General features: G+C 49.8%; 1 protein-coding gene across 1 annotated transcript in view; it reads left to right on the top strand.

The window, feature by feature from the left end:
• Window positions 1–4,266, top strand: part of igfbp5b (insulin-like growth factor binding protein 5b) — a 53,676-nt gene extending 49,410 nt beyond the window's left edge. The window contains exons 3-4 of the mRNA XM_060827777.1: window positions 1,125–1,244; window positions 3,571–4,266. Coding sequence (XP_060683760.1) covers window positions 1,125–1,244; window positions 3,571–3,693 — 243 coding nt within the window. The 3' untranslated portion in view covers window positions 3,694–4,266. The remainder of the gene's footprint in view (window positions 1–1,124; window positions 1,245–3,570) is intronic.
• Window positions 4,267–13,009: the final 8,743 nt, after the last annotated feature.

The raw sequence follows: 13,009 nt of genomic DNA, 5'->3' as shown, positions 1-13,009 counted from the left end.
CTGGCATGGATTAATAATTGGGGGCTAAGAGGCAGAAACCAGAGATGGACAGATTTCTGATGACCAGTGGGGAACAGGGCTATGGGGATGGGGTGGAGAAACAGCATCAAAGTGCTTAATCAACCATAATCACATAGAATGGTGAGGCAAACTTAACAGGCTGAATGGCCTGCTCCTATTTTTAAGTCCTATGAAGCCTACCCATAGTTAACAAATGGTTTAGTAAAACTGTCTTGTTATAGTATAACTCTCCGCTTCTGATTACTAACCAAATACGACTTTCTCAACTTCTACTACAGAACTCTCCTTCTCACCTTAAATGCATATCGTACATACATCCCACAAGTTCCTGCATACTATTTTCTGTTGTCTCTTTATTGGATACTGCCTTTCCTCATTCTTTTCACAATAAGAATCATGATTCTCTGCATTAAACTTCACCTGCCATGGGGGCCTACCCCACTTGACCAGCTCACCTTCACTGTTATTGTTCCTTCTGTTATGGAGAAATCCAAGCAGGACTTCCAGAGAGCCACCTTCACTGGGAGCAGGGTAAAAATGTGGGTCTGGTTACCACATTCTGGGGCACCTCGGGATGGGCAGCAATACTGGGCCTTGCCCATATCCCATGAATTCATTAAAAATGGTGACTGCCAGCCATTCACAAAAGGAGGAGGCTGGATAAACACACAAGAGATGGACCAGGTAAAAACAAGGACTGCAGACGCTGGAAACCAGAGTCTAGATTAGAATGGTGCTGGAAAAACACAGCAGGTCAGGCAGCATCCGAGGGGCAGGAAAGTCAACGATTCGGGCAAAAGCCCTTCATCAGGAATAGAGCTCCTTTAGCCCGAAACGTTGATTTTCCTGCTCCTCGGATGCTGCCTGACCTGCTGTGTTTTTCCAGCACCACTCTAATCTAGACACAAGAGGTGTACCACAGCCTGGGGGGTGGGTTGAGATAAGGAGGTGGTGGAGGGAGGGGGGTGAGGGGAGAGGAGAAGCAGCCAGGGGTTCAGAAACACACTCCTGGTTACAGACAAGCAAATGACCAATGGAATCTGCAGGTCAGTGGTTTGTAGTTCCCTTATGGAGGTGTAACTGGTCTGTCCTTTAACCCACAGGGTCCTTGCCGCCGACAAATGCAGGTGGTGTTGCAGAACCTGAAGAAAGCTGCCTACCTGAGTCCACATGAGGTTTATATCCCGAACTGTGACCGTAAAGGCCTGTACAAAAGGAAACAGGTCCGTGAGTATTGTCGGAACTCATGCAACCTGCTAGCACTGTCCCTTTGCACAAAATAATTGCAATTGTACTAGCCTCCTCCCCTGGCAGCTCATTCCATACACGCACCACCCACCAGGTGAAAAAGTTGCCCCTTAGGTCTCTATTCCCCTCTCACCTTAATCCTATACCATCCAGTTTTGAACTTACCTACCCTGGGGAACACACCTTGGCTATTCATCCTATCCAAGCCCCTCATGATTTTATAAACAATCTCTTCAGCCAGAAGGTGGGGACTCTGTGGAACTCATTGTGGCAGAAGGTAGTGGAGACCAAGTCATTGAGTGTATTTAAGAAGCAGATAAATAGGATCTTGATTCTCAAAGGGGTGAAGAGTCACAGGGAGAAGGCAGGAGGATGGGGTTGAGAAACACATCAGCCATGATCAAATGGCCAAGTGGATTCAATGGCCCAAACAGCCAAAATCTGCTTCAATATCTTATCGTCTTATGGAACCATTCTTGAACGTCATTTCTGCACGTCCTCTGATACATTCGGGTCTTTTCTGTAATGTGGTGCCTACAGCCATACACAGTACCCCAGCTGAGGTTTAATAAGTGTGTTATCAAAATTAATGATCATGTTCTTGCCCCTTGTACACTGTATGTGTTCAGAAAGTCCTGCATCGTGAATGGCTGTTTAACCCTGCTCCCCACCACTCCTGCCATCTTTCACAACTTGTATGCACATACGCCCAGGTCCCTCTGCTCCTGCACCCCACCAAACCCCTCAATCCCTCCCTGCCGCACTCCACTAACACCCCATACCTTCCCCCCAGTCCTGTTAGATCATAACTATTTCCTTTTCAACAGTGTCTCCTGTTTCTTCCAATCAAAATGATTCACATGACATTTCTTTGCATTAAACTTCATCTGTCATATATCCACCAACCTGTCTGTAAAATATACCACTGTCCACTTCACACTGAAAACAGTTCCTGCACAACAGGCTCGAGCAGCTGAATGGCCTCCTGATGTTTCTGTGTAACAGGCTTTAGGGGCAGAATCATGAGGCTGCCTGGGCCCAGTATTTATTCCCCGGTCCCTAATTGCCCGTTGAGAAGGTGGGGATGAGATGCCTTCTTGACCCGCTGCAGTCCATGTGCTGTGGGTAGACCCACAATGCCCTTAGGGAGGGAATTCCAGGATTCTGACCCAGTGACACTGAAGGAACGGTGATATATTTCCAAGTCAGGATGGTGAGGGGCTCGGAGGGGAACTTGCAGGGGGTGGTGTTCCCATGGATCTGCTGCCCTTGTCCTTCTCGATGGAAGTGGGTGTGGGTTTGGAAGGTGCTGCCTGAGGGTCTTTGGGAATGGTGTTAGTGTGGAAGGAGGCCATTTGGCCTTTGTGTCTGTGCCAACTCTCCACAAAAACAATTCATCCAGTGTCGTTCCCTACCTTCCTCAGTAACCCCAGACACATAGAGGAGTAGGCCATTTGGTCCATTGAGACTGTTCCACCATTCAATATGATCTTGACTGTTAATCCAACACAGTCGCCACCACCCACATCCCACTCCCCCATTGTCGCTCCATACACTTTGATCCCTTTAGCTCTAAGATCTAAAAGCTAATTCATTCCTGAGTACAACCAGCATTTTGGCATCAACTGCCGTCTTTGGTAGTGAATTGCATGAGACAACCATCCTTTTCTGATAATGACCCATTCTCCTCTGTAAGCCTGTGTCACACCAGTGAGGTGATGGCCTCGTGGGTATGATCGCAGGCCTATCAATCCAGAGACCCAGGTAATGTTCTGGGGACCTGAGTTTGAATCCCACTGTGACATTGGCGGAATTTGAAATCAGTAAATATCTATAATTAAGAATCTAATGGTTTGTTAAACCATTGTCGTAAACATCCATCTGGGTCACTAATGTCCTTTAGAGAAGGAAACTGCCATCCTTACTTGGTCTGGCCTACATGTGACTCCTGTATTCCTGATGAAGAGCTTTTGCCCGAAATGTCGATTTTCCTGCTCCTCGCATGCTGCCTGACCTGCTGTGCTTTTCCAGCACCACTCTAATCTAGACTCTGGTTTCCAGCGTCTGCAGTCATTGTTTTTACCTACATGTGACTCCAGACCCACAGCAATGTGGATGACTCTTCGACCCCGTCAGGGCAGTTAGGGATGGGCAGTAAGTGCTGGGCCAGCCCGTTGCACCCTCATTCTGTGAGTGATGAAAGTAAATGCAGGCAGGAAGTTTGCCCTGCAGCTCACCTTGCTTTGCTGAATGACCTGGTCAGATTTTACGTTGACTAGGAGTGTCCGTTCCTCCTCACAGTGCAAGCCCTCGAAGGGGAAACGACGAGGCCTGTGTTGGTGTGTGAATAAGCATGGACTGAAACTGCCTGGCTCCGACTTCAAGCACCGCGACTTTCAGTGTCACAGCTTTGAGAGCAACTGATGTCACTGTGTCGTTGAAACCCTCAGGCAACATGTTAAGCTCCTCTCCAACCAACTGAGCTATCTTCTCACCAGCTGGGTGGCTGACTACAGATTATAAACCTTTGGCAGTGAGTGCATCAAAGTATAATAATTTAAACAAAAATTGTATGTAAAGATTTTTCGGGGCATCGGATTGGTTGAACCTGCGTGAGCTTATTATTTTGGCTTTTCAATCTCTACCAAAGAAACACGTTTCAATTCAGATTGGATTTGGGAAGAAAATGCTGGAGGATGGGGTAATAATGTCCTCTCTGTAAACCATACGGCCTTTCTCATCACGAGTTAAGGAGATCTTCACCCATCCAAAAAAATGCACTTAAAGAAAGAGCCCAGGCCTTCAACCCGATCTTTCACCAGACACGCGGACACGGACCCTATAGAGCTGCAGGGATTTGCATCGGACAAGGGACTGGGGACAGCCATTGTCGGGAGTGACCTCCTCCTCACTTTCATCTGAGCCCTACTGGAGCTGGATGTGGTAGGGGGAAGGAGGATAGGGATGAGTGCGTCGGGAGGTTGCAGGTCTGGGAATGAGGGGGAGCTGGGGCGGGGGGGGGATGTTGGTGTGGGAATGAGGGGGTGTGGGGGGGAGCTAGTCTGGGAATGAGGGGGAGCTGGAGGGGAGCTGTGGGGGGATGTTGGTGGGAATGGGGGGGAGCTGGGGTGGGATGTTGGTGTGGGAATGAGGGGGAGATTGGGGGGAGTTGGGGGGGATGTTGGTGTGGGAATGGGGGAACTAGGGTGGGATGTTGGTGTGGGAATAGGGGGGAGCTGTGGGGGGATGTTGGTGGGAATGGGGGGGAGCTGGGGGTAGGATGTTGGTGTGGGAATGGGGGGGAGATTGGGGGTGCTGGGGGTGATGTTAGTGTGGGAATGGGGGAACTAGGGTGGGATGTTGGTGTGGGAATGCAGGGGAGATTGGGGGTGCTGGGGGGGATGTTGGTGTGGGAATGGGGGAACTAGGGTGGGATGTTGGTGTGGGAATAGGGGGGAGCTGGGGGGGATGTTGGTGTGGGAATGGGGGGGAGTTAGGGTGGGATGTTGGTGTGGGAATGCGGGGGAGATTGGGGGTGCTGGGGGTGATGTTAGTGTGGGAATGGGGGAACTAGGGTGGGATGTTGGTGTGGGAATAGGGGGGAGCTGAGGGGGGATGTTGGCGTGGGAATGGGGGGGAGCTGGGGTGGGTTGAGGGGAACTGGGAATGGGGATGGTGGAGTTGAGGCAGGGGAGTTACGTTGGGGCCAGGATAAAGGGTCAGGTGGTGTTGGATGACATATCACCTGACCCGGGAATCCACAGACCCTGACACATGGTGGGATCCCACTTTGCAGACCATCCTCGGAGCGTGCATGCTGGAATCAGGCAAGTTACTCTGGGCTGGGAGGTGAAGGGGAAGGGGGTGACTGGTGAGTGGGTGAATTTGTTAGTTCAGAGATACTGACCTCCCAGTGGACATCACATCATTGGCCTGTTTTCAGTCACAAGGCAGAGTGATTCCCCATGCAGCACTTTGCTGCAGTACCTGTTTGCTACCAATGGGGGGGGGGGGCGCGGAATAACTCGGAGGGTGACTAAATGCAGGTACTGCACTGACAGGCTCTCCAGCTGCTCCTCCAACAAGTAACACCCAGTGGCCTAGGGCTCCCAAGTCATTAGCTCCCTCCTTCCCTCGCCCCACCCTTACCCCCCCCCCCCCCCCCCCCCAACCCCCACCCCCACTCCCCCAACCCCAGGCGGAGAAGCTGACTTGTGGCTGGTGTTACCAGCTCCAGTAACACCAACCCCCAACCCTCCCACAACCCAGAACACTCACACATTCCTCCCACCCTTGTGTGTTGTTCACTTAGTTAAGACATGAGGTCCCTTGGCCTCGAAGGAGTGGGAGTGGAGGGTGGGGTGGATGGGTACATGGTGTGGCTGGTGGGGAGAGGGAGGCGGTTTGTTGACTTTTACCTTCTGTCCTGTGGGCTCTAGATGCCCCCCAGGCCTTCAGTCAACCTTCAGATACCACTGAGCTATTTGACATTGTCATAACCCAGTCCATCCCTTCCCCACCCAGCATCCCCCATCTGCAAGACCCCACCTCCCCCCACCCGCTTTCCTTCACTCCCCACATCAGGGAAGAGTCAGGCCGGGGGCTGGAAGGCTGAGTTCCCATTTCAGGAATGTCCTCTCGGAGCTCTGGCTGATGGATTCAGTCACCCGAGGGGATGTCAATGACACCGACAGGGAGAAAAATGTCAAATGGGTGGGAAATGTTAAGAAGCCTTTAGCTGAGGGAGGGGGGGGTGGGTGGGGGGTGGTTCCTTTAATCGAAATAGGGGAAACCGTACAAGTTAAATACATCCGGGGGGAGGGGGGGTGGGGATTGTAGGAAAACCTCACGAAGCACAACCCGTAAAGAGGTCTCCCTCCTTATGGATTTTGTGTGGAATTTAAGACGGCAAATGCTGAATGAATATTATTTTCTGTGTTTGAATTTTCTTGTTACACTGTTTGCTGAGCTTTGTACATGGTTTCTCCCAGACACTCAGAACATTATGTTTTATTTTGGATTTCTTCGTCATCTCGCTGACTAGCACTCCCAGTCTGACTGTCCAATTTCTTCGTCATCTCGCTGACTAGCACTCCCAGTCTGACTGTCCAATTTCTTCGTCATCTCGCTGACTAGCACTCCCAGTCTGACTGTCCAATTTCTTCGTCATCTCGCTGACTAGCACTCCCAGTCTGACTGTCCAATCCTCACTCACTCCAACAGATTCAGGGAAATGCAAAGACCGAGTTCGCTCAATGCTGTCCTCCCCTTTGGCAAGGTGTCTCTTAGTCACTGACAGATAGTTCCCCTCAGCCCAGGCTGGGAATACAATTCAGGGGGAGAAAGGGGGCGAGAGACGGGGCAAAGCCTTGGGGTAGGGGGCTGATCATTAGGGACTGAGCTGAGGAGAAATGTCTTCACTAAGAGTTTGGTTAATCTCCATCACAGAGGGTTGTAGATGCTGCATTGTTCAATGTTGTGGAGATCGGCCTAGACAGAGTTTGTTCTCTCGGTTTGGAGATGCCGGTGTCGGACTGGGGTGTACCAAGTTACAAATCACACAACACCAGGTTATAGTCCAACAGGTTTAATTGGAAGCACTAGCTTTCAGAGTGCTGCTCCTTCATCTATCACCTGATGGAGGAGCGTCACTCCGAAAGCTAGTGTGCTTCCAATTAAACCTGTTGGACTATAACCTGGTGTTGTGTGATTTTTAACTTTGTTCACTTGGGGAATCAAGGTGGGGGGCGGTTTGTGGGGATGTCGAATTTTAACCACAATCACATTAAATGGTGGAGCAGCGTCAAAGGTCTGAGTAACCCGTCCCTGCTCCTGTTGCTGGCTCTCTGACTCACTGGGAGGGGCTGGCTGGTTCCTGATATGTCACTGCTCCATATGGAGGGGGAGGTCTGCTGGGGTAACAGTGGCTCACGTTGGGGGGAGACCATGGTTTCTGTCTCAGATATAGGCTTTCAGGATACCTGGAACTGCAATTCCTCTCACTGTCAACAGAAACCACTATCGACCGGGGTAAGGTCAAGTAGAAAACCTGGAGAGGAACCCCAGGGAGAACCCCAGGGATTTACAGGAACCCCACCCCATGGCAGGCCAGGCATCTGCAGAAGCTATGTTCATATCTCCCCAAGGACCGGGCTGCGTGGGGGAGGGGCTGTCATGATAATGTCATTTTAATGAATATAATTGGATTTGGAAACAGGGCTCTGAGCTGGTTGACTGTATCCCCAAGATAATTGGTGTGAAGACCCATGTGGGTCACTCATGCCCTTAGGGAAGGAATCAACCGTCCTCACCCTGCCTGGTTTACATGTGTCCCCACCCCTCGCAGCGATGAGGCTGACTGTAAACTGAGGTCCCCTTTATGGGGTAATGGTGTCAGTCAGTACTACAGGAACACCAGGGTCACCTCCCGCAACCTCACAGCCACTCTGTCACTGCCCCCAAACCCCCCCCAGGGAGGGCAATGGACGGAGGTATCTCAGTGTCTCCACCCTGGTGGAGGGTGGGGGGATTTCAATGTGCCTGTTGTTCTCCCCGCTCGGGCTGTAGACCAAGCTGTGAATGAGGACAGGGCTGTCCTCGCCGGAGAGGGGCTGGTGAATGGTTGACGGAGGGATATCAAATGCAGGCTGAGGTTGTTGGGAAGGGTTTTCGGGAAGTTGGCTGATGATTGAGTGATCGGTGTGAGGAGTTGGAGATGTAAGTGGCTTAAGGAGCAAGCGGGATTGTTGAGGAGCACAGAAGGGGAGTGGGGGAACTCACTTTGACCCAGTTACACTGAGGGGAGAATGAGGGGTTCAAACAGGATCTCAAGCAAATACTGGCGTGACCATCTAAACAACCCCTCCCCATTCAAACCCACCCCCTCACCAAGTCGTCCGAACCTGTGAAACCCCTGAACTTAACGACGGTGTATCTTGAGGAGAAACCTTCTTTTATGTCCAATAAAACAAGACGTTTATCAAATATTCTGGTTAAAATTTTGTATGAAATATATTTGTAACATTTCTGGTGAACACTGTATGCTATTTATTCAATTTGTAATTTATCTACTCCTCCATCTTTGTCTTTGGTAATGACAAAGCATTTATTTAAATAAAGATTCATATGCATCATCCAGACAGTGTCCGTGGATTTCACATGGGAACCTATAAACTCAAAGCACTGGAACCTGCCTCCCCCACGAGAGATCACTACACTACAGTGGAGAGAGTGGGTAGGAGACACGGACACCAGGGAGAGAGGGGGGTACCAGGGAGAGAGGGGGGTACCAGGGAGAGAGGGGGGGTACCAGGGAGAGAGGGGGGGATGCCAGGGAGAGAGGGGGGATACCAAGGAGAGCGAGGGGGATACCAGGGAGAGAGGGGGGATACCAGGGAGAGAGGGGGGATACCAGGGAGAGAGGGGGGATACCAAGGAGAGCGAGGGGGATACCAGGGAGAGAGAGGGGGATACCAAGGAGAGAGGGTGGGATACCAGGGAGTCAGGGAGATACCAGAGAGAGAGGGGTATACCAGGGAGAGACGGGGATACCAGGGAGAGAGAGGGATACTAGGGGGTCTGGAGGATACCAGGGAGTCAGGCGGATACCAGGGAGTCAGGGAGATACCAGGGGAGTGGGAGAAGATGGTGGAAGACGGGAAGGCACTGGGGGTGGGTGGAGGTGGGAGGGGGGCATGGTGGTGGTCAGGGTGTTGCAGGTGGGAGATGGTGTTGGGAGAGGGGTGGATGGTGGGACTGAGGGTTAATGGGAGGCAGTAGGGATGAAGGAAGAGAGACTGTAGGACTGGAAATGGTGTGTACCCCTGGAGTCAACTCTCTATAATTTATCGAAATGATTGAGGTGAAGGGGGTGAAGGTACAGGAGTTACATTTTCTGATGACACAAACATTGGTCAGAAAACTCGTTGTGAAGAGGAGATACAAAGGGGTTCAGTGAGTGGGTAAAGACCTGGCAAAAGGAGTATAATGTTAGAAAATGTGAAATAGTTAATTTCGGTGGAAAGAATGAAAATGAAGCAAATTATCTAAAAGACAGGATTGTTAATTCCTTAAAGCAGAGAGTGACACCGTGGGTCTACATGCAGCACATGGACTACAATGGTTGATGAAGACAGCTCTCCCCTGGGTGTGTATGTAGATGGGGGTGGCTGCTGCCCCTTTAAGGGAGTGGGTCATGTGACCTCGGGTGGGCACATTGGGTCAGTCTTGAACTGTGTGACTACAAACCTATCATAAGTAATTCCCTGGTTTAAGGTTACTGACCTACCTGGTGGTCTATTTAGAATTAATAAACTGACCATAAATGTAACAACAACCACCTTCCCAAGGGGCAACAAGGAATAGACAATAAACCCTGGCCCAGGTAGTGACACCATGTCCCATGAATGAATACAAATAACTGAGGGGAGATCTGATACAAAGTTATGAGGGGCATAGACAGGGTAGATAGGGGGAAACTCTCCTGAAAATGTGTTGCTGGTTAAAGCGCAGCAGGTCAGGCAGCATCCAAGGAATAGGAAATTCGACGTTTCGGTCATGAGCCCTTCATCAGGCTCATGCCCGAAACGTCGAATTTCCTGTTCCTTGGATGCTGCCTAACCTGCTGTGCTTTAACCAGCAACACATTTTCAGCTCTGATCTCCAGCATCTGCAGACCTCACTTTTTACAGGGGGAAACTCTTCCCCTTGATAAAAGGTTCAATAGCCAAAGAGTGGAGATTTAAGGTCAAGGCAAGATTATTAGAGGGCTGTGGGAGTCTGGAACTCTGCCTTTAAGGATGGGCGATATAGAGACCCTGATCACAGTGAAGGAGGATTTAGATGTGTACTTGTGAGACCACGGTAGACAAGGCTATGTGAAGAGTGCTGGGAAATAAGGTTAGGATAGTCAGATGCTAGATGACAGTTGTGGACGTGATGGGCAGAAAGGCCTTCTTCCATCCTGTGAAAATGTGGTGACTGTATGATACTCTCTAAGTAGTGAGAAACTGCAGAGCTCAGAGATGCAGAGGGATCTGGGTGTCGGAGTGTAGGGATCACAGGAGGTCAGTCTGCATGGTCAGCAAGTGATCAGGAACACTCATAGAATGAGATGGTTTATTGTGAGAGAAATTGACTTTAAGAGTAGGAGATTATGCCTCAGATATACAGAGTATTGGTGAGACCCCACCAGGAGCACCGTGTACAGCACAGGTCACTGTACTGACAGAGGGATGGGAATGTGTTGGAAGCTGTTCAGAGAAGGTTTACCAGACTAATCCAAGGACTGAGGGGATTGTCATCTGGGGAAAGGCTGGACAGACTGGGCTTGAGGGTGGGAGGTTGGAAGAGTCAGAGGGGACTGAATTGAGACAGATAAGACCCTGAGGGGAGCTATCCGGGCAGATGTGGAGAGGATGGTTCCTCTTGTGGGAGAATCTAAAACTAGAGTCATTGTTTAAACATCTCATTTAACGTAGGTTGAGAGTTTTATTTTCTTTTCAAAGGCCATGGGTCTTTAGAGATCTGTCCCTGCGGAGATAGTGGAAACAGAATATTAACACCGAAACAGAGGCTGTTGTTCAGCAAGAACAAGGAACTGAGATGTTCTCAGGGAAATGTGGGTTTGAGGTTACAATCAAACCACTATGATCCTATTGAATGGGGGAGAAGGCTCTAGGGGCTGAATGGCCTCCTCTTGTTGTATACATGAGGTAGCGGAATAAAGAGATGAGCTTTCTAAACCAAGTTACATTTAGATTTAGGTTTTGTTGTAGTATACTCAAGTAGAGGGTACAAGAGTCATGGGGCAGGTCATGCCTCACAAACCTGATTGAATTCTTTGAGGATGTGACAAAACACATTGATGAAGGTAGAGCAGTAGATGTGGTCTACATGGCAAGCTCATTCAGAAAGTAAGGAGGCATGTGCTCCAGGGAAATCCATCTGACTGGATACAGAACTGGCCGACCCATAGAAGACAGAGGGTGGTGGTAGATGGAAGGTATTCAGCCTGGAGTTCAGTGACCAGTGGGGTTCTGCAGGGATCTGTTCTTGAACATCTGCTCTTTGTGATTTTTATAAATGACCCAGATGAGGAAGTGGAAAGGTAGGCTGGCAAGTTTGCCAATGACGCAAAGGTTGGTGGAGTTGTGAATAGTGCGGAGGGCCGTTGTAGTTGCCATGGGACATTGACAGGTTGCAGAGCTGGAAGAAAGTGAGGACTGCAGATGCTGGAGATCAGAGTGTGGTGCTGGAAAAGCACAGCAGGTCAGGCAGTACCCGAGGGGCAGGAGAATCAATGTTTTAAGCATAAGCTCTTCATCAGGATTATGCCTGAAACGTTGGTTCTCCTGCTCCTCTGATGCTGCCAGACCGCTGTGCTTTTTCAGGATGGAAAGCTGGGCTGAGATGTAGCTGATGGAGTTCAACCTGGAAGATTGTGAAGTGATTGATTTTGGAAGGTAAATTTGAATGCAGATTACAGGGTTAAAGGCAGGATTCTTGGCTGTGTGCAGGAACAGCAGGATCTTGGGGTCCATGTCCATACATCCCTCAAAGTTGCCACCCAAGTTGATAGGGTTGTTAAGAAGGCATACGGTGTGTTGGCCTTCATTAGCAGTGGGATTGAGTTTAAGAGCTGTGAGGTTTTACTGCAGCTCTACAGAGCCCTGGTTAGATTGTAATATTGTGTTCAGTTCTGGTTGCTTTATTCTTGCAAGGATGAGGAAGCTTTAGAGAGGGTGCAGAGGAGATTTCCCAGGATGCTGCCTGGTCTGGAGGGCATGTCTTATGATGAAAAGTTGAGGGAGCTAGGGCTTTTCTCATTGGAACGAAGCAGGGTGAGAGGTGACTTAATAGAGGTGTACAAGATGATGAGAGGCAGAGAGTGGATAGCCAGAGACCTTTTCCCAGGGCAGAAATGGCTACCATAATGGGGATGTTATTTTAAGGTGATTGGAGGAAGGTTTCGGGGAGATGTCAGAGGTAGGTTCTTTACACAGAGAGTGGGGGGTGTGTGGAATACACTGCCAGTGGTGGGAGTAGAGTCAGAGACATCAGGGACATGTAAGTGACTCTTGGATAGGCCCTTGGATGATAGTATAATGAAGGGTGTGTAGTTTAGTTTAATCATAGAATAGGATAAAAGACTGCTAAAACATCCAGGGTTGAAGGGCCTGTACTGTGCTGTATTGTTCTAAGAGTAGAGTGAAAAGTGTACAATGTGGTCATTTCTTGAATATAAAGGTAATGTCGCCCTAGTCCCAGAGGACCACGGGGATGCTTTGTTCATTCGGGAGAGCCGACTGCTTTAACCTGAGGGTCACCACACCTCAGCTGAGGGGAGAGGTTGAGAAGGAGTGACCTTCATGGTATTAGCATTGGGCTGTTAATCCAGTGACCCAGGTAATGTTCTGGGGACCTGGGTTTGAATCCTGCCATGGCAGAGAGTGGAGTTTGAATTCAATGAAAACAAAAATTGGAATTGGGAGTGTATCGATGAGCATGGGCCATTGCCAATTGTTGGGGAAAAGCCCACCCGAAAATCTCCTCCCCTCACCCAGTCTGGCTTACATGGGAATCCAGAACCACAGCAATACGGTTGCCTCTGGGATGGGTATTAATTACTCACCCAGCCAGCAAAGCCCTCATCCTGGGAATGACTTTTTTTTAAAACTGGTGCAGGAATTGATTAGACTAAATTCCCTACAGTGTGGAAACAGGCCCTTCGGCCCAACAA

Source organism: Hemiscyllium ocellatum, chromosome 7, assembly GCF_020745735.1.
Source record: "Hemiscyllium ocellatum isolate sHemOce1 chromosome 7, sHemOce1.pat.X.cur, whole genome shotgun sequence".
Classification (NCBI taxonomy): domain Eukaryota; kingdom Metazoa; phylum Chordata; class Chondrichthyes; order Orectolobiformes; family Hemiscylliidae; genus Hemiscyllium; species Hemiscyllium ocellatum.
The sequence above is the reverse complement of the archived record's forward strand: the minus strand, read 5'-3'. Positions and strand labels throughout refer to the sequence as shown.